Below are 21,234 nucleotides of genomic sequence, written 5' to 3' on the forward strand. Positions count from 1 at the left end.
GACACGGGACAGGGCGTAATTGCCTTTGCGACACTGTCCGGGCTTTGTGTGAGAATGCCTGACCCGGGGCGGGTCAACAGGGGGGAACAGGTCAAGGTCACGGTCCGAGCGAGGCAGGAAATGACGCCACTATTTGTCGGACAACTGTAGCAGCACGCTGAGAGGAAACTGTAGCACGTGTGAAGAATGGAGAGAGGGAGGAGAGAGAGAGACGGGAGAGAGAGAGAGAGAGAGAGAGAGAGAGAGAGAGAGAGAGAGAGAGAGAGAGAGAGAGAGTGAGAGAGAGAGAGAGAGAGAGAGAGAGAGAGAGAGAGAGAGAGAGAGAGAGAGAGAGAGAGAGCACACACTCCCCCGAAATGACGAGTGAGAGACGAGTGACTGGCCTTCGGAAATAACGCCTTACTCCGTGAAAGAGTATAAAAAAAAAATTGCAAATAAATCGCTTGCATATTTATTCATCAATTAGGAAAATGCCTAAGTCGTTACTAATAACGTATTATGTTTAAGTATAACGAAATACTGACTGAAAAAAAAACATGGCAATAAGCAGTCTGTAGCTTAACGATCTATGCGCAAAAATATAGAAATAAAAAACATTTATTTTTACTAACGTTGCATGCATCATCTTAAGCATAGACGAGCGTAAATAAAATAATGCATTAGTAACAAAACGCATGTCATCATATAGTAACTGGCCTCTTGTAATATCAATACTCACCATGTCAAACTCATTCACTTCACGTTGTCATGCTACCATGGAAGAACTTTCATTTTGTCCTTAATTACTAATGAACATAACACATTTTTATAATATCACACGCAAGCATCACAGTTTTTTTTTACGAAACATGACTTAGAAAATTCAACTATATCAAGTCAAACAATCCAAAAGATCGACAAGTAAATCGAGGAACATTTGAAACATTGTTCAGTGTCACTAGCCCTTGTTACTGACCAAGTCACAACAACGGAACACAATCAAGTCACAGTGATAAGGCAGCACCTGGCATTTAATTCACGTCATCACTGTTCTAATATAATTGCTACTGATTGCTAAGACAGCAACGGCATTGTCATTACTCAATATAACCCAACAATCGGTACAAAATAAAACAACCACTTTCGTCATTTAAACATTGAATGCTAGCATGTAAGCACATCACGAAGAAATAAGTAGGGAGATTTAATAAGTAGCGAAAAAAATCAAACAAACGGTCCAATAGTTCGTTCTACCTATTCACTGGAACGAACAGTGGAGGTAACCTGAAAGTTCTGCACCTTTCGGTCACTCGTCAGGTTCTCCAACTCTAACCGCTATCGCATATTACCGTCATTATCACCTTATAACATCACACAACCATTCGCGACTATAAACCCGCCCTGTGTGTCCCTTCCCCCCGGTATTTGATTGCCTGCCCTGTCATTTGGCAAGTGTGTCTTCTGTGTTTAATCAGATACCAGATAGCCTGGTACTGTGTCAAATATCAGCTAGGACTGTTAATTGTCAGTTGCAGACCGATGTGTCAAGTACAGCCAGTTGTTACTGTGTCAAACAACTGATAGTCTATGTCATTTACCAGCTAGTGCCTCGTGCAGCGCCAGCCATCCTTACGTCCTCAACTGATACTTGTCGACCACCTGGTCAATGAACTCGTCCCAGCGTTTGTTCCACTCCATCCCCAACTGCTGTTTCTCAGCGTCTGGCAGTGACGAATACCTGTAGAGGGAACATGACCCTTACTGGGACGCACCGAAGACTAAACGCTTACTGCGAAACATCGAAACGAACTTTTTACACGGAACGGCTGAGACAACGTGGAAACAGCTCAGGACGGTTCTAAAAATTAACAACGATACCGGTGGAAACAGGAGGCGGAGGGAATGAAGCTAGAGCCAGACACGTCCCAATTATCTTCCCTGATAATCTGTCCCGCCCACCACCAGCCCGGTCTCACTCATCATCTCTCTCCCCCTTTCTAACCCTTCTTCAGCGCTATTCTCACCTGATGGAGTTGACGGCCAGCTCTTTGAGCGTGCTCAGGTCGGCGGTACCTACTAGAGATGTCAATCGGATACCAACTTTTTGGTATACCGATACCAAACCGATACCAACTTGGTATTTGGTATTTCAATCGTAATGTGTTTGGTATTTTGTTGGTATCATGAACCCTCAATAATGTATAAAAGGCTAAGAAATCGGTAAAAAGTTGGTATTTCCCTCATTTTTCCAAGTTGGTTTGGTTTCGGTATTTCCCCATGGTTTTGGTTGGTATTTGGTTTGGTATCGATATTCAGATTTTCCGTAATTGACATCACTAGTACCTACTCCTTTTCTGGCGCTGCCCTCACCTGATGGAGTTTATGGCCAGCTCTTTGAGCGTGCTCAGGTCGGCGCGCCGGCCGGCCAGCGCCATCAGTGTCAGGTAGAAGTCGTAGGAGAGCCCGGCGGCACCCCAGGCGCCCGGATCGTCGGCCGATACCACCACAGGGAGGCCAGAGGCGAGGAGTACAGCCGCCGGGTGGTTACGGAGGTCGCTGACCAGGCCCAGAACCTGAGAGAGGGAGAGGAGGTTACTCTCAAACCCGGCACCCGAATGAGGGAAGGGGAGCTGAGAGGCGAGGAGAAATAAGGACCAGTTAGTGAGCAAAACTGAATGAATGGTGGGCAAAGGTAAGAGATGGTATGCAAAGAAGGGTGAGATTATTCGACTATCACATCATATATTGCATACAGATCTACAGAAAATACTTGACGGTGGCAAAAGCAACCTTTACCGACTTTAGTCCATTCTTCTTAATGACCCCCGGTCCGTACCTGGTTGGAGATGGGGCACACCTCCATGGCCACGCCTCTCCGCGCCGCCTCCCTCATCAGCAGCGGGTGCTTGACGATGCCGTACCCGTGGCCGATACGGGAGGCGTTCAGCAGGATGGCGTCGTACAGGTTCTCATCTACGTCAGTGCCCAGCCAGTCTGCGGGGGGGGGGGGGGCATAGTCAGATGGAAGGAGGTGGCGGAAGCGGAGCCCTCATCTCCAGCCAGTCTGGGTGGGGATAGAGGCAGGGTCAGAGCGTTGAGTCGTGAATATTTGAGTTACAGAAACACAGCAAAATGTTGGCGATTGTTCGTCTAGGATAATTCCCGTAACACCTAGGATAGAGGGTAGGTGTTCAAAAGCTGTGCCAGCCTGACGGAAGCCTCTTTTTTCTAGCTTCATTCTCTGTAAGCCCGTCCCTCGCCGCAAAAGTCTCAATAACTCCTTCTCCAAATACCATCCCTTTCCGATCCCCAGCCCGTGCTCACACGTCTCTCCGGCGTGGTAGAAAGTCTGCACTCCGTTCTCTGCCAGTCGCAGCAGCTGTGGTACAAACTCCTTCAGCGGAGCGCCGCAATCCTCCTCTGCCACCAGGTCAAACCCTGCCACCAGGTCGGGCTGGTCGGCGTGCAGCTGCAGCACACGGTCCACGTCCGCAGACACCTGGCGGACAAGGGAGGAAACAGAGCTTAGGTGGGGAACCGCCAGAACGTGTAGCGGTGAAAGGAGAGCGTAAGTTTCGTGCTACAAAATCGCAGACAGCTTCGGGTTCTAATTTTGGCTATTGCTCGGTTTAGAGTGAACGATGAGGAAAATGAAACAGACTGAGCAAAATGACAGAAAATGTGGATAAACCTAGACAGAATCTGAGCAAGAACTCGACAAAACCAATCATAAGCCTCAACATGTGGCAACTTGACAATGTCCGCAAAGCTGTATGCTTCACATGTTCGATGTATCCCTGTCCAGTGTCCCAGCCCAGAGCTTACCAATCACTGTACCGACCTGTTCGGGTGAGACGTGTCTGCTCATGGCCAGGATGACCCGTCCTCCCCAGAACCGGTTACCCTGGTCGCTGCTGGCCGCCTCCAGAAGCGCCGCCCGGTAAATGTCGATGGTGTGGGAGGCCGGGTACAGGTTACCCGACAGGTCACTCAACTAAAACAGGGCAGAGGTAGGGTTCAGAGGGTTGAAAAATAAGTAACGGAGAGGGTAGAGGACAAGTCTCTCCAGCTATGATACTCTAGTCTCATCGGAAATACATCGATGTTTCAGCGATACTTTACGAACTGAACAGACACCAATATCGGCGAACGCAAACTACCCAGCGTGATTCATATGATTCAGCATGTGTGATTCATCATTTTCGTCAATCTATACTCAAATATACAAGTTACGGTTATCCCACACCTGTATATCGGTATTCGATACCCACTTGAGGCAGCGACGAACGTATTTCCGCGTACTGGATGTTATCGTCGGCCATTTCCTGCAGTGCCAGACTGATCACCCGTCTCCAGGCCGGCTCGTAGTGTATCATACCCCGCACCCGGCTGATGACGCCGTCAAAGGCCGCCCACGAGCTGTGCAGGTCCTCGTATACGTCTGAACGGGTAGCGGTGGGGACAGTGGGAGTTAGAGATAATGGATGTAAGCGGGACAACGATGGCGGGAGTGGACAGACTAGGAAATAAGCGATGTAGATGGCACACGGCTATAAGAGCAGAACATGCTAGTGGTGGTGCCATAGCTTATCGATCTCATCAACGGCCACTGAGAAAGCCTGACGTAGGTAAGATGTGTAGAAAATGCATTCTCTCACGTAAGTATAACTCAACACACATCTTATCACACCTAATAAGCCCGAATGACATATCTGAACCCCACCCCTCATGAACACGACTCTCCCCATCGCCGTACCATCGGGCCGCTCCACAATCATGGACAGCTGTCTAATCAGCCACTTGTCCACCGGGCCGGCTCCGAGGGATGCTCTGACGTCACTCAGCAGCAGCCAATCACAGGACATGTCCGGGGCGGCGAAAAACTGCAACCGTACGTCCGGCTCACCTGACGACTGTAAAGAGGGGCTGGGGTCAGATACAAGCTGTCAGATCTTGCATCTCTGTTCTGGCAGCCTGTCATCTGATTTGACGGATTTGACAGGACCGCGTGTAGGTGTTGTTTGCCCTTATTACTGACCTGAGTGGAGTTGCAGAGGTAAAGGTGGTCCATATAGGTGACGTTGGATACCAGCTTCTCTACAGACAACATCGAGATGTCGTGAATGTGCAACATGCTGCCTGGAAACGGAAGAAATGGTTAATGTGTATACTGTATAATCACATTGCTAGCTCAAATTCGGAAAACGCAGGTACGCGGAAAGCATAAACAGATCACATTAATGGCGTTAATTCGTAAAACGTACGCGAAAAACATAAGCAGGACACTGTAACAGCTAAAATTCGGAAAACCATCGCAGTAAAGGTATACAGTGTGCATGAAAAACATCAAAATGGGTTCAAGAAGTGAATGTTATATCTACAGAAAATTTATAGTTAGGCGACATTTTAGTTCAAGCTCTAGCAAGAAATCCTTATTGACACGACTTTCGACCTCAGTAATCGAACGAGTCAGATTCAAACACAGCCTGCCCTATTGCTCACCTTTAGGCATCATGCGGATGAGCTCAAAGACATTTGACTTTTCTATATCCTCTCGTGCATTCATAAAGTGTCTGCCGGCCTCAAATGGAGTCTCCTTGTACTCCTCCCTTTTGAACACAGTCAGAAGGTCATTGACCTGCTGTTCAGCACCATGGAGCACCACTGTGCCACCTGTCTCCAGGAGCTGGTCGGCAGTCAAGAGTTTGCTGCGAGATGACCAGTAGTCGGAGAGGTTGTCCCGAGCCTGGGTGTGGCTGTTGGCTAGTGTGGACCAGAGTTGGGTGGTCTGAGGGCTGCCACATGATTGGTAGAAGTGATAGCTGATCAAAGCCAGTAGAAGCAGGAAGCAGCTCCACAGGCAGCCAAGAGAGAGCCACCAACGCATTGTCACAGTTCGGTGGTAAGTAGAGGCCTCAGGTGACCTGCAGTGGAGAAATTGTTACACTACAGTACACTAGATTATTACTTTTTTGCTAATACATGGGCACATGAGGAAATGAAATAAAATTTGTGAGCACATTACAGTATACAACAAAATTAAAATCTAACCTAAGTGTCTTCGAACCTTAGAGGTTACAGTGAATGCAGGAGCCATGGAGAATGAGATGGAAATATAAATGGAGATGTCAGAATGTTGCGCTATATATTTGTGAAACCTTCTATATTAATATAAATGTATTTATGGAAAGTGCAAACTGAAACAATGTCAATGTCTGAAAGTTATCTATCAGGAAAACATTGAATTTTTGGGCTCAAATGCAAATGTGATAGTGATAAATGAGCTCCATGACTTAAATATGGCTTGAAAGTCGTGACATGAATGCTAATTATTTTAATTAAAAAAACTATCGTCAAATATTTACAGGAAAAACCATCTACGCTTCAGCTTTGTTGATGATTGATGTTCAACATTGATATCAAACAAAACAAATGTGTATACTGTTCAATCACAGAACACGCGTCTGCTCATAGTTCAAGGCCAATGACGTTGACGCTGGGTAACTATTGTCAAAAAAGTTTCAAAAAACGCTTAGCGAAGAAAGAAATAGTGAAAATAGTTAAAAAATGGAAAACGATTCGAGGAATCGGTGTATATACTGTCTTTTGTATTCTTTTTCTTTTTCATATTTCATTGACGGTAACGGTAAGTCTCGCAAGCATTTATTTCTTTTCGAACAGTAGCCAGGTATTTCATTTATTGCGCAGCTAAGGCATAAAATGGTAGGTTGTAGTTGCTAATTGAAAACAACGTTTTAGTTACGTTTAAAAACAAAAGAAAATTTGAGAATTTTGATGAAATAGAAACAAATTTGATAAAAGCGTTACAGTTCCATTACAAGCATATATATTGTCGTTAAAAAATGCCGACAAATGGCTAGCCCCGCGTTCGTCCTCTCCCGGAAGGCGCAGATCCTACGCCGTCCGGCCAATCCCGTTTGCGGTCGGCGGGGACAGAGTCACGGTTATCGAACGCTATTGTCCGGACGACGTAGAATCTTCGTCATCCGGGAGACTGCGATCGCGGAATAAAACAATTAACGATGATATAAGCAGTAACGGCTCGTCTCCCCCACATCCCCATGTGCCCAGCCGCCCCTGCCGCCGCGCCGCCCCCTCTCGCTGTATCTGGCGTCCCATCAGGCCTGGCGGCGGGGCCGGACGGAGCTGGACGGAGACGGCGCCTGCCGCCGGCTGGGCCACCAGGTACGGTAGTCATGCTGCTCTCGTGCTCTCGTGTGGCCGGCAGGCTGGGTCGCTCCCAGCCGCCGCCAAATGCTCGCTCTGTGTCCATTGGAGTGCTCGGCGCCGCCTTCGATAAGGGTCAGGTCAGTGTGGCGCGCTAGATCGGGTTTGAACAGGATTATACCGGACAAACCAGTGCGGGGCGCTCGGGTCAGTTCGTAGCGGGATAACATACAGATTAAAACGAGGTGTTGGGTCGGTCAGGGTCACACATCCGTCCTCACCATGCTCAGGACAAACCCATCCGGCGTATCCCCCTCACGCTCCCTTTCTGGGCTGGCGGTCAACCCCACCCAAACAACCGGTGGTTGAGGTTGGGTCCGCACCAGGACCCGTTAAAATCCTTTACGACCGTTTAGGAGGCGCCAGTGCACTGTCCCATCGGGGCAATCCGGTCCCACCAGGACGGTCTCGCCGCTGCGGCTCAATCTCGATGGCCTGCACAGCCCAATGGCTACGCCCTATCCTCTCATCCAATAGCTCTGCAATGCCGTTCAGGCCGAAAGAGCTTGCTGATTGCTCCCAGCAAAACAAACAAAACTGTGAGCAGAAATAAAACTTTCGGAACGGAACCAGATAACCGATGACTGATCGATCGATCGATCAGGCCGTTGTCCGTTCATAAAGCCACCGAATACAATACTCACTTGACCGAGCTCATTGCCGGCGTACCGTTCCACTCGCCAACATTTTCAGACCTTCCATCTGAATGATGTGAATCAACCGCCGACATCCAGTCCGGCCTCAAAGCCTTCTCATGCACTCTTGTCATTCCTGCTTTCGCAACAAACTTCCAGAATTCTGACCACACGCCCCCTTCTCACCGTCTCTGCCGGCCCCGGCTCGCCGTCCCCTCTCGGTCAAGATCACGTGCCTCGCTGAATGGACGTCGTCGGTCGTCCGCACCGTCTCGGGGCCGGCAGAGCCGTGCAGAGCTCGTAGCTCCCCGGCCCGTCCCGTTTACTGGAGCTCTGAAGGGACACTGGCACTCAGTTACGTAGGACGGGAAGGTTGCGACCAAGATTCTTACAGATAGTTGCGAGTTGCGACACACACAACTCCGAATAAAAACGCCTGAATTGGAGCGCTAAACTGGTGAGAACCGGACACGAGATGTGTGGCTGGCGCTGGTATAAACTGGAATAGCTGATGTGATTATTTGGTCATAGCCACGTCACTTGCTTGGACAGTTCCGTTTAATCCGTTATTCCATTGAAGGTGAAATTTATACGTCTAAAGTTGAGTTATCCTGACGAATAGTCGGAAAGCAGGTAAATAAAGCCGTCGTTGGTATAGTCTTAAACGTTACAAATCAAAATAGTCAACAAATGAAATAATCGGAACTAAGTGAACCCGAATGAACGGTTGCAACGAGTGAATGTTTGATGCGTAAACTCGTGTAAAAGCTAACGTTTAGGCACCTAAATTCGGCTGCAGCTCTCGTCCGACACCTCTGTACGGCGACAGAGGCCACACGTCCCCTGAGACCGCCTATCGTTAGTATTCAGCGCACCCTGCATGGGCCGGCGAGCCTCCCAAACCGGTCCCGGTCCACACCCCCTCCCCTTCCCGGCTGGGGGCTTGGCCGTGACGTCAGAGCACCAGCACCTCTGTGACTGTCTGTTTGTGCCAGGTGACAGTGCGGGTTACGGTAACAACACAGAGTTACAACCGGGCCACAACTTGCGACCCACAGGGTCAAGACGAGACGGGTCGACTGATATTCCGCGTAACGTAAACAAATGTGTTTATTGCATTAAGCCCGTTTATGAGGTATACAATTTATTAATTGCTCATCTTACGGACCATATAAGACGGTTTGCAATTAGAATGCCGTTCAAGGAGACGATTCACCCCTGCATTGACAGCAGCGTCAGCGTGCGGCCCGTAAGACGGTCATACGTCGGAGCAAGTCCCGCACCGCATACCAATACCCGCACCGCGTCGGCGCTCGGACGGCCTTGTATCGACTCGGCGCGCGTATGTCCTTCACCTTGGCAGTACCCAGAGCGCTCTCCTCCAATAGCTGAACATAACACGGTGTGCTGACGGCGGCGGCGGCGGCGGCGGTACTCCACGGCTGATGGCGGCCCTCACACACTCACACAGCCATTCACTGAGGAGTTATCAGAGCTGGTTTACCGGAGCTCTGACCGGCAAGGGCGACTTTGAACGGCGGGTCACGGTAAACGGTTGGGTGAACGGTAAACGTCCGAGTGAAGACGGCGGACGGTAGCGGGCGATCTATTTATTGATCGTGTTTCATGACGCCTTTGGCAACACGTCGGTTATGCATAAACGCACACGTAGCATTGCATCGTACCGTCTAATATCCTTACCCAAACTTCCACATAAATCCCGTGAAATGGCATATGATAACTAATGCCAACTAACCACTATAAACACTACAGCACCGTCCACCGTCTATCCCCTACCACAGACACCTCTGACCGCTCTCCTTACCCCCGACAGACCCGCAGCGGCGCCAGTCTGGGCCCGGGCGCGGTACGTCAGACGGGCGTGCTGCAGGACCTCACCGCGCTGGGTCACACCGTGAGGGACCTCGGTGATCTCCGACTGCAGGAGGCGGTGCCCGCCGAGTACAGGGCAGAGGATGGACGCGCCAGGATGAAAAACGCCACCAGCGTGGGACGGTTCAACCAGCAGGTCGGTCCGTGGTGGGTGGTCGTGATGGGCGGCTAACGGTTGACGTTTGGAAGTGGGAGTGGGATCGAAAAGGCCCAGTCTTACGTCCAGGGGTGGATTTTTATATAAAGTTGGGGTTGCACGTGCAACCCCAACTTTGAATTGTGCAACCCCAACATCGGTTTGTGCAACCCCAACTTTACAACTGAAATAAATCGGCGGGCGACTCGAATGGTGCCGCCCCCATAACCCTGAGCCATCCCAAAACTATATGCCACCCGTTGACTTGGCACCATCTTTCAAAAGAGCCCTACCCATCATGTAGGCAATAGTCACCCCTCAACTATCTAGTGTAGTTGCCGCCTCCTCAGACCTCAAATGTAGGTGCCGCTCCCTCGAATGTAGGTGCCGCCCCTCGAATGTAGGTGCCGCCCCCTCAAATGTAAGTGCCGCCCCCTCGAATGTAGGTGCCGCCCCCTCGAATGTAGGTGCCACCCCCTCGAATGATGGTGCCGCCCCTCAAATGTACCTAAATGCCGCCCCCCGAATGTAGGTGCCGCCCCCTCGAATGTAAGTGCCGCCCCCTCAAATGTAAGTGCCGCCCCCTCCCTCGAATGTAGATGCCGGCCCCCCTCGAATGTAGATGCCGGCCCTCCTCGAATGTAAGTGCCGCCCCCGCGAATGTAGGTGCCGCCCCCTCAAATGTAAATGTCGCCCCTCGAATGTAGGCGCTGTCTCCTCGAATGTAGGTGCCGCCCCCTCAAATGTTAGTGCCGCCCCCTCGAATGTAGGTGCCGGCCCTCCTCGAATGCACGTGCCGCCCCCTCAAATGTTAGTGCCGCCCCTCGAATGTAGATGCCGGCCCTCCTCGAATGTTGGTGCCGCCCCCTCAAATGTACCTAAATGCCGCCCCTCGAATGTAGGTGCCGCCCCCTCAAATGTAAGTGCCGCCCCCTCGAATGTAGATGCCGGCCCTCCTCGAATGTAGGTGCCGCCCCCTCAAATGTTAGGCCGCCCCCTCGAATGTAGATGCCAGCCCTTCTCGAATGTACCTAGGTGCCGCCCCCTCAAATGTTAGTGCCGCCCCCTCGAATGAAGGTGCCGCGCCGCCCCCTCAAATGTTGGCCCCGGCCACTTATGCATAGGTGTCATCGGTCATCCCATAAAATGTAGGTGCCGTCCCTTCGAATGTAGATGGCACCCCCTAGGGTGTAGTTGCCGCCCCCTAAGGCCTAGTTGCAGTGCAGCCCCCTCAAATGTAGGTGCCACCCCCTAAGTGTAGGTGCCACCCCTTGAAATGAAGGTGCCTTTCCCTCAGATGCCGCCCCCCCCCCCCCACATGCGTGGGTGCCGCCCCTCAAGTTAGGGTGCTGCCCATAAAATGTAGGTGCCGCCCCCTCTAAGTGTAGGCGCTGCCGCCTCAAGTGCAAATGCCATCGCCGCCCCCTCTAATGTAGGTACTACCCTCCTCTCAAGATCTTGAGCTGTCACAAGGCCGTATAAAGCTGTCGGACATGCAAAAATGACCAGTTAAAAAAATCGTGGATTTCGATTCCTGGTGCGCCGCTCACCGCTCAGTCGGAGGTGGGGGTGGTGCCCAGTGGAGGTCGCAGGGGGCATCAGGGCCATGGCCCCCCAAAGACAAATCAGGGGCCATCATATAATTTTCCCCCCGCGCACCGACGGGGGGCTGCGCCAACTTCGTACCGACGGGGGGGGGGGGCGGATGACCGCCCCCCCCTGAGATCTCGAGAACGAAGCAAGATAGCGACAAGCGGTAAACGGCATCGGATACGCACGGACAAGGTCTACAATTTTTACAAAGATCATTTTCAGGTCAGGTCAAAGATGACGTTACAGGGGTCAAAAAAGTCAAAATGGCGACGCTAGATATGGAGAGAGTTTTTCTCGAATAACTTTCGAATTAGTCAAGATAGGAACAAACTAAGGGCAACATCGTGATCCTCTCGTAAATCCGCATCGAATGATATATATGATGACCTCGAAAGGTCAAGGTCGAAGGTTGACCTCAGGTCACGTGACCTCGAGGTCATCATGTATATCATTCGATGCGTCTTGCCGAGCTGAACACAATGAGACCATCCACGCGTCTGTATCTTGTTCCTGTACGGAGTTACTGGCAAAAAAAAACTTTGGTGACCATTGATGACGTCACATGACCTTACAGCTGCCCAACAGCAAAACTGACCTCAAGGTAGTGAAGGTTGATCGTATATGAAGTCATACATGGTATATGGGGCCATTCCGACCCATTTAGTGGTAAAAACAGGGAGTTGATTTTTCCCCCATTGACTTATAATGGGGAGGTCGCGAAATTGACCTGACCTTAGGTCACCGATATCAAAATTCCGAGATGAACAAATTGTAGCTACTAATGACCTTATAACATCCTGCAACTTTCAAAGGCCTCCGACATCTACTGTAGCTCTGGCACGGTGACAAAGTTGCAAAAAAGTGACTTGAGGTTGGGTCATTCAAAGTGACCTGGTGACCTGACCTTAAAAGTTAAGAAGTTCAAACTTGCACACCATGTGTAAAATTGATGAGAGAATAGTCGTACCAAATTTCGCGGCGCTACGCGCCGCGGTTTTCCCGCTATTAGGGAAAAACCTCAGGGGGGCGGATATCCGCCCCCCCCGTCGGTGCGCGTGGTAAACAACCGATGGGCCCCGATGGGCGTAGGGGCCCTGGCTCTTACCCGATTGCCACGAGGCTCAAGAAACCAACGCCAGGTATTATGTAACAGCCCCCATACCGGTCTTTGAGTATCCTGACTTCTGAGGGCGCTTCAGTGGCCTTCAAGGGCCCACCTTGACCGATGAGGGCCCACATCGACCAATGAGGGCCCACATCGACCTCTCAGGGCCTTTCACTGGCCCTTGAGGGCCCTAAAGCGGCATCAAGAGTCCCCCAACCGGCCTTTGAGGGCTCCACACTGATCTCTTGATGGCCTCATTTCTGTCTCTGGGGTTCAGGACTGACCTATCGGTGCCGGTCACTAAGAGCCCGCATCGACCTCTGAGGGCCTCAAACTGGCCTTTGAGGGCCCTGTACTGGTCTCGAGGGCTCCCAAACTGGTCTCTGGGGGTCCACGCCTCTAATGGCCACATTTCTTTTTCTGAGGGCCCAACACTGGCCTTGGGGTGTCCCTGAGGGCCCGTACTGACTTCTGAAGGCCCGATGCCGGTCTCTTAGGGTTCACATCGGCCTCTGGGGGCCTTATGCTGACCTCTGGGGTCCAACACCGACCCATGCTGGTCTTTTAGGGCCCCACACTGACATCTGAGGGCTCCACGCTGGCCTGTAAGATACCACACCGGCATGTTAGGGGCCCACGTCGGCATCTGATGGTTCCAAACTGCCCTTTGAAGGCTCTGTACTGGTCTCTGAGGGCCTCACACTGCCGGTACGGACCCACGCTGGTCTTTTGAGGGTCCAAACTGGTCTCTGACGGCCCAAACTGGCCTCCTAGGGCCCAACACCGTGGCTTCGGATGGTCCGATTTCTGTCTCTTGGCGGACAAAGACTAAACCTTGGGCACTTCTGAGGGCCCGTACTGGCTTCTGAAGGCCCGATGCCGGTCTCTTAGGACCAACATTGGCCTCTGAGGGCCCATCCTGGCTTTTGAGGACACTCTGTCCGGTCTTTTAGGGCCCCATACTGACCTCTGAGGGCTTCACGTTGGCCTGTAGAAATCACACTGGCCTCTGAGGGCCCACGTCGGCCTCTAATGGTTCCAAACTGACCTTTGAAGGCCCTGTACTGGTCTCAGAGCCCAGAGGGCCCTAAACTGGCTTCTAAGGGTCCCAAACTGGCCTCTGAGGGCCCCAAACCGGCCTCTAAATGTCTCACAACCGGCTGCTGATAACCCCATTTCTGTCACTGACACCCAAGGCTGGCCCTTGTCCCTTGGGTGCCTCTGAGGGTCCCGTACTGGTTTCTGAAGGCTCTATGCCGGCCTCTGAGGACCCATGACGGTCTTTAGGGGCCCTGTGGTAGTGTGCTCCTCGATTGTCTCCCTGGAGCCGCTTCTGCGATGACTTGCCCGCCGGCGCATGGGCCGACGGCTGGGGTCAGCGGGCGCGGTTGGAATGTGGACCAGTCTTGTTCGAGACACAATGCAAGCGGGAGCCCTACTGTCGCTTATAACAGGCCCCGCACTGGACTCTGAGGGCCCCAAACTGGCCTCAATGGGTCCCAGCCGGTCTATGGGGTCTCTACACCGCCACTGATGGCCCTATTATGGTCTCTGGGGTGCCAGGTTAGTCTGGGTCCGTGAGGGCCCACATCGGCCTCTGAGTCTGGGGGCCCCATACAGGCCTTTGAGGGCCAATACTGGCCTTTGAGGGCCCTACACCGACCTCTGAGGGCCCCGAATCGGGCTCCTCTGAGGGACCCACACTAGCCTCTGATGAACCCACTCCGGTCGCTGGGGGCTCAAGATTAAACTTTGGGTGCCTCGCACTGGGCTCTGAGGGCCCACATTGACCTCCGAGAGCTCCACACTGGCCTGTAAGGGATCATATTGAGCTGGCCTCTGATGACCAACTGGTTTTGGAGGGCCAGTACTGGCCAGTGGCCACTCAGGGTCCCAAACCGGCTTTTGAGGGCCATAACCGGCATCTGATGGACCAAACCGGACCTTGGTGGCCCAAAACAGGCCTCAGACTTCAGAGGGCCCTCCACCAGACTCTGAGAGTCCCGTCTTTAGTCTCTGGGGTCCAAGGAAGAACTTTTAGCGTTTCATGTCGTCCTCCAAGGTTCCCTGTCAGTCTCTGTTGGTCCCCATGTCGGAATTTCGGAATTTGAGGGCCGTTATCTCGTCGCAGCGGGCCGGCATTAAGGTCTATTACCATATCGGGGTCACATCGGTTTCTGAGGGCCCATGTCTGCTGCCAAGGGTCCCTGGTCTCAGATAGTTCCATTTAGGTCTTTGAGAGCCCGGGCCTGCCCATCATAGGCGCCTCATGCCATCTTCTTATTCTCTGCCGATCTCGGAGGGCCCCTGTCGATCTGTTTGGCCCGTGCAGGTTTTTAAGGGCCGCTGCTAGTCTCTGAGAGCCTCATGTCGTTAGTTGTGTCTATTTTGGGTCGCATTGGCACCACACATGTCTCTTAGGGCCCATACCAGTCAAGGTGTCCCACATTGACCTCTCAAGGACCAACGCTGGCCTCAAGGGCTCACACCACCTCAGAGGTTCCGAACTGGCCTTTGACGACCCCGCACTGGCCTTTGATGACCCCGGGCCCGCACTGGCCTCTGATGGCTCAGGCAGGTCTCGTAAAACCCACGTTGGAGTTCAAAGACCCATATTGCTATGCGAGGTCTCACCCGGTTTATGAGGGTCAATCTCAACACTGGCCTTAAATGATCTTACGCCGGGCTTATATAAGGGTCTCATACTGGTTTCAGAAGTTTTCCGCTACTGACCAAAAACTTCAGGGGGAGGGGGGGCGGATATTCGCCCCCCCCCCTCCGCGGAACGCGGGTTAAGCTAACACACCGCCCCCAGCGAGGGTCTACAGGGGCCCCTTTGCCAATTCCCCCCCCCCCCCCCCCAACGCCAAGTTTACGACCGTACCTGGTGGCGCCCACTTCCGGACTATTGCGCCCCTCGGAACCGCTTTGGGCGCCCTTTCAGGGCTGTGCAACCCCAATAAAAAACAAAAAAATCCACCCCTGCTTACGTCGCGTTAAAAAGGGACCCTCCCACCTTAACATTAGTTTTGAGTTGAGATAGCCAAATTGGTGGCCATGAGCTGCAAATAACGGTTTGGACACTCACAACATCGAAAAATGCTTTAATTCGAAGATATGGAATTTCAAACTTGCAGTTTTCGGATTCTAAGGGGCTAATGCTTTGGAATGCCCCCTTAGAATTTGTGACGTCAGCGGAGATCTAACGATGTTTTAATCTTAGACTAAAACCATCTTTAACACGTGGTGGTATACGCTGCTTTGCGCGCAACGTCTGCCGCACTTTAGGGCTGCCAAATTATTGCTTCCAAATAAAGTCGCTAGTAACAGGGGAGATCCCAAAAAGTAAACAAAAGTAAAAGTCTAATATCTTGAAAACCAGTGAATATTTTTCGGTGAAATTTGGTAGATATTCGTTTTCGCTCTTTCTGAACCAAGGGACATCACTTTCATGCCAATTCATTAACTTTTTTGAAGGTGGGAGGGTCCCTTTAATGTTGATTACACAAAACTCGTTTTATAGGCTCGCAGAAACGTCAATGAAGAAAATCAGATAGCCCATGTTGCATGTGTGTGTGAGTCAAATGAACTGTTCTGTTCGCGATCTAAAAATGCTCCGGTTCGCATATCTAGCAAAAGGTATGAGCCGTCTTTAGCCCAAAGCTCCGACTGCACCCGTACGCATCACCACGGCCGTCCGTTCACTTTTCTCCCCTCACACCGTCAGTTGTCTGAGCGGGTGTCATCAGCGCTGGGCCAGCACGACGTGGTGGTGACACTGGGCGGCGACCACAGCATCGCCATCGGCACCATCCACGGCCACGGGCAGACGGTGCGACACGACAAGCTGGCCGTGCTGTGGGTGGACGCGCACGCTGACATCAATACACGTGAGAGACGAGGAGAGGAGGGTGCCAAAGGGAGAGGGAGAGTTCACTGGGACTAAAGAGCATGGTTCCTTTCTGAAAAAAAGACGGCAAATGCATTTAACGTAATTAACAGTTTCAGTGTTTGCTAAGCTTTGCTAAGTCGTCACCTGTTTTCATCGCGATGTGACCGTCCCCATTCAATGAGACTTATTGATATGACCATGCATAACAAAATGGCATGCGATGGCCTGACCTTTCTCCGATCACTATTCTATACATGACGTAACTATTTTCTGACCATTACCTGACCTGACCTCTCTCTGACCGCTCCCCCACCCCGCCGCAGCTCTGACCTCCGACTCGGGTAACTTCCACGGTAAACCTCTATCGTTCCTGATGCGTGGCATGGAGGCCTTCCACCTGGACCTGCCCGACCTGCGCTGGTGCAAGCCGTGCCTGCACCCCTCCAAACTAGTCTACATCGGACTGAGGGCCGTCGACCCGCTGGAGAGGGTGGCCATCCAGGAGTTCGGCATCCGCGCATACGCCATGAGGGAGATCGACAGACTTGGAATCGATAAGGTGAGTGATTGGTGATGAACTCTCAGATACCCCAGAAACAATCCGGGATCTAAGTGTATATTTGAATTTGCCTCTCCCTCGTCTCAGTTGGATGGCTCTTTTTTGTAGGTGCGATCTCCGTACAAAACTAAGCTATGGCTCACATGTCATCTTGTGACGAACCAAGCCAAACCGTCTATTTGGCCTCGATGATATCTTATGTGAGTTTCAACATCGCTCTCTAACACGCCATCCCATTCCGTCTCGGTCAGGTGGTTGAGATGGCGTTGGACCAGCTGGGTGCCGGAGTGGGCGCCGACTCGTCCCTGCACGTCAGCTTCGACGTGGACGCGCTGGACCCGTCCGAGGCGCCGTGCACCGGAACACCAGGTCGGAGAAGGAGCGAGGGGCAACGAATTACGGGACAGAGAAGAGGGAGAGTGGGAGGGAAAATTAAAGAGACTGCGTACTAGGGTGAAGTGGGAGACCGACTGACCGAGTGACAGAATGGAATCAGTTTCGAAAAATTTGTTACGGTGATGATTATAAAATGGACAATATAATATATGCGTTTGCATATATGCAAACGCACCGATCGATGCTTGTTAGGACGCCTTAGTTTATGCGATCACTTATACTTATATCTCCTTGAATGAAAGCTCGGAAAATTTAGCCATATGTCGAAAATCTAATATTGCTGCCTTATAAGCAGCCTAACTCACCACCCCGGCCTCCTGTTTCAGTGCGTGGCGGTCTGAGTCTGCGCGAGGGTCAGACCGTGATGGAGGAGGTCTGCAAGTGGGGCACGCTGCGCTCCATGGACGTGGTCGAGGTGAACCCGCAGCTGGGAACTCCGCAGCAGGCGCAGTACACGGCCGACGCGGCGCGGCACCTGCTACTGGCTACATTCGGGAGGTACCGCGGAGGTAACGCGCCGGAGGGCTCTCAGCTGCCGCGGCCCGAGATCAAACCCGACCCGCGCACACACCCGCACTGAGGAGGGAGGTGATGGGGGCGGTGGAATGGATGGAGTGTCAGCGTGGGTCAGGGGGAGGGACAGAAGCGACTGAGATGGCACACGGGATAGAGGTGAGGAGAGATAACTGGATGCCGGTACGAAGTGCCAGGGGAAGATATTTCGGAGTCCCTGCTGTCAGGGAGAAAAGAGGCTTTGGCGAATCTGCCAAACTCAAACCCGGTAGCCTGAGCTTAAGTGACCACGACATTATTATACGAAGCTTGCAAAGTACGGAGTAGCCACTATCATATTTGCTGAGTGGTCGCAGTCACATTGGCACACTAAAACGGCCACTATCGGCAACGGGTTTCTGGACTTCTCGTCAAGCGTAAATGGTGCGCTAACTCCAGGGAGACCATGTTTAGAAGAAATAGTGAAACTGAAATGTTATGCATTGTTTCGCAAGTGATCCAGTTCGCTTGCTCTTGTGGAAAAAGGGAGTTCCTTTTATTGAAAACGATAATACTCAACATAAAGCAGGTAGCTTTATAGGTGGAGGGAAGGAAAGCGGCTTGAGCCAGGAAACATTCGACGATTGACCGATACATTCCTGTATTTTGAACAAAACGTGTAAATACAAATTCGCATGAAGAAATTGTCTTTTAGGCATAGTTATCATGTAACCCAACTGAGCGGGTTGAAACGCTTCGAACACAATATAGGCACTATGGCAAGAAATAAACGTTTGTACGGTTGACTAGAACGGTTTAAATGTTAACAATAGAGATTAATGCTTTTTTTCTTTACTGACCATCGAAAAGATCGAACAATCGATGAACATGATTGCAACAAATCATTACGACACAGTACGACATGAGTCACCTAAAATATACATTTGTACACTATGGGACGGCGGACTAGAAAACACGAGTCAGGAGACCATGATTTGAGATCGCTGGGTAGCTATCACAGTTGTTCGTCAGCGCTTCTTCACTCCATTACATATCCATTCAGTCGAAGCGTCTCTCGTTAAATTCTAACGAGCGTAGCTTGGGCCACAATCGCATATCACAATCCGTTCACGATCAAATTACACGATTCTTCAGCACTATTTACAATGAAAGATCATCTGAGATCACTATTTTCTTTTTCTTCACTGGCTAACGAAAACTAATCCCGTTACTCAAACGCACGACTCACTCGCATTTCAACCCTATCCGATCTGACAACCTGAATGACTAGAAGGGCCATCTCTCACTACCCTTGGCCCATGATAACCTATCGGATCTCCTCACTCCCATGACCTAACCTGACGCCCCCTTTTGACCTGCCAGCACTCCCCACTCCTCTGCCACAGCTCCCACGGTCCTCACGCAGCCCGCACTACCCCCCCCCCCCCATTAGTCCTGACAGACTGAGGAGCAGAGCGGCCGCCCGTCGAATCCAGTGGTCGGAGGGGGAGTCGCCGGAGCGCAGGTCCACGGCCACCACAAAGGACGGGTAGTGACCGGTGCCCGACCGGTTCGGGTAGTAATACGCCGGACACGTGTACAGTCCTGTGTGAAGGGACGGGGGACTGTAATTGGTGTGTGGGGCTCCGTCGGCTCCCGACAGGCAAGAAATAACGAGAGCGTATAGACTGAATAAGTGAGCAAACATGATTGAATATCTCAATATCAATCGCATGCAAATAACACCGCCAGCTTAAGTGGCATACCAACTTCATTTTATGCCCTGATATCATAACGGCTTTAGCCCAGACCTACCTTTTCCGCTTTTCTTCTTATTCTCCACGGGTTTAAAGTGTACGATGGGCATTGGTGTGACGAGCTGCATTGGCGCGGCCTCGACCAGACAGCGCTTGTTGACGTCCCAGCCGGCGCCCTCCAGGAACATCCCGCAGATATACACTCCCTCCTGTACGAGACATCCGCCGAAAGGCAATGAGTGATTGATGTAATGTGGAAGAGGGCGATCCATTTCACCGAAGGGTGCAGACACAACCGTGTTCGCCATCGCAAACTTTTGCAATCTAATTATGGGATAAAAGGGAAAGCATTTCCGAAACTGCAAGTAAAGAACGGACACACGAACGTCCCTGTTTCAATCAGCCAGGTTTACACTCATACCCCTCCAGTCTCCACTCTATCCCCGTCGCTGTTACTGCACTTACATGCGGCAGCAGGTTGGTGGTCGAGTCGTTCTGGTTGTGCACGTAAAACTCCCAGGCCAGCGAGTCGACACTGAGGTGCAGCTGCCGGGCAGCCGTCTGCAGCACCGCTGTCAGGAACCCGGTGGGGAACGTGAAGGCGGCCAGCCAGAAGGCCGTGGGCGGCCGGGCGCGCTCCGACCACTCGGAGAACTGCTCCACACGCTGCACCAGGTCCCGCGTCCACGAGCCCAGAGACTTCATCGACGGGTAGGCTGTAGGAGACGGCGGGAGACGGGGTGAGGTGGGGCGGAGCACAGCGTTCTCGTGCATTTGATGTAGAGTCGGACATGAGCTGGCACCTCTCCTGGTATCATCTTTAAAAAATTGATATATCTTTTGTCCGTCTGCTTCCGGGATTTCAGAATCTCTCATAGCTGCATCAATATATTTGCAGAAAACATTACAAGTCACAGGCGAGTGGGCAACAGCAAAGCAAGCAACAGACACACAACAACGAACGACCTCGTAAGTCACAGAACGTCACTCACATCACTTCACAGGACCAACAAAGCCTACAAGACACATTCGATCCCCTTCGGTATCTGACACTCGACATAACGGGTTCTAACTCCTTGGAAACCTCGAACAATGACCTTGCAGGCTATGTCACAAGCCGCTGCCGTCTTCATCGTCTTCCGTTGTCACCACCACCAACGCTGCCGTTCTCAGTACTGGTTCATCCTGTGCAGCGGCTTGGCGCGGCTCTCGGTGGCGTTCTGGCTGCGCCGACCGCTGCGGTCCCTGCCCAGAATCACACTCGATATCTTCCGCATCATATTCATAGCTCCCGATCGCGCGCTGGCCTCCGAGGCTCTCATCAGCTGCATGGCCTCCATGTGTGTCAGTATATCCCCGGGCAGCGCGTTGATGGAGCTGTGCGCGGGCAGCACGGGCAGCGAGGCGCGCGGCATCATCTGGCTGGCGCGCCGCAGCCGCTCGGCCGGATCGCGCTGGTCCTCGGGCACCAGCTGGCGCTGCAGCATCTCGTCCAGCTCGGCCACCACGGCCGTGGCGCGCGCCAGGTCGGCGCGGATCGCCGCGTACT

At 52.0% G+C, this 21,234-nt stretch overlaps 3 protein-coding genes across 4 annotated transcripts in view; 1 reads left to right on the plus strand and 2 right to left on the minus strand.

The window, feature by feature from the left end:
- Nucleotides 1-528: 528 nt before the first annotated feature.
- On the minus strand, nt 529-6,409 carry LOC122388929 (adenosine deaminase 2-like). Its single transcript, XM_043380441.1, has 10 exons — nt 6,345-6,409; nt 5,482-5,903; nt 5,018-5,118; nt 4,736-4,892; nt 4,251-4,420; nt 3,821-3,973; nt 3,304-3,478; nt 2,816-2,973; nt 2,350-2,552; nt 529-1,717 (listed from the first exon to the last, which is right to left on the minus strand). The coding sequence occupies exons 2-10, from the start codon at nt 5,864-5,866 to the stop codon at nt 1,609-1,611; spliced, it is 1,611 nt and encodes a 536-aa protein (XP_043236376.1). The 5' UTR covers nt 5,867-5,903; nt 6,345-6,409; the 3' UTR covers nt 529-1,608.
- A 702-nt stretch (nt 6,410-7,111) lies between these two features.
- Nucleotides 7,112-18,632, plus strand: LOC122388931 (arginase-1-like). Its single transcript, XM_043380444.1, has 6 exons — nt 7,112-7,307; nt 9,697-9,891; nt 16,317-16,479; nt 16,805-17,040; nt 17,292-17,409; nt 17,763-18,632. The coding sequence occupies exons 1-6, from the start codon at nt 7,197-7,199 to the stop codon at nt 18,014-18,016; spliced, it is 1,077 nt and encodes a 358-aa protein (XP_043236379.1). The 5' UTR covers nt 7,112-7,196; the 3' UTR covers nt 18,017-18,632.
- The window catches only part of LOC122388930 (dynein axonemal heavy chain 2-like), a 44,842-nt gene continuing 42,180 nt past the window's right edge, over nt 18,573-21,234 (minus strand). For both annotated transcript variants that reach the window (XM_043380443.1, XM_043380442.1), the window contains exons 86-88: nt 20,151-20,401; nt 19,744-19,894; nt 18,573-19,533 (exon numbers count right to left, since the gene is read on the minus strand). In XM_043380443.1, the coding sequence (XP_043236378.1) occupies nt 19,361-19,533; nt 19,744-19,894; nt 20,151-20,401 (575 nt within the window). In that variant the 3' untranslated portion in view covers nt 18,573-19,360. The remainder of the gene's footprint in view (nt 19,534-19,743; nt 19,895-20,150; nt 20,402-21,234) is intronic.

This window comes from Amphibalanus amphitrite, unplaced genomic scaffold (assembly GCF_019059575.1).
Source record: "Amphibalanus amphitrite isolate SeventyFive unplaced genomic scaffold, NRLGWU_Aamphi_draft 000339F_arrow, whole genome shotgun sequence".
Classification (NCBI taxonomy): Eukaryota; Metazoa; Arthropoda; class Thecostraca; order Balanomorpha; family Balanidae; genus Amphibalanus; species Amphibalanus amphitrite.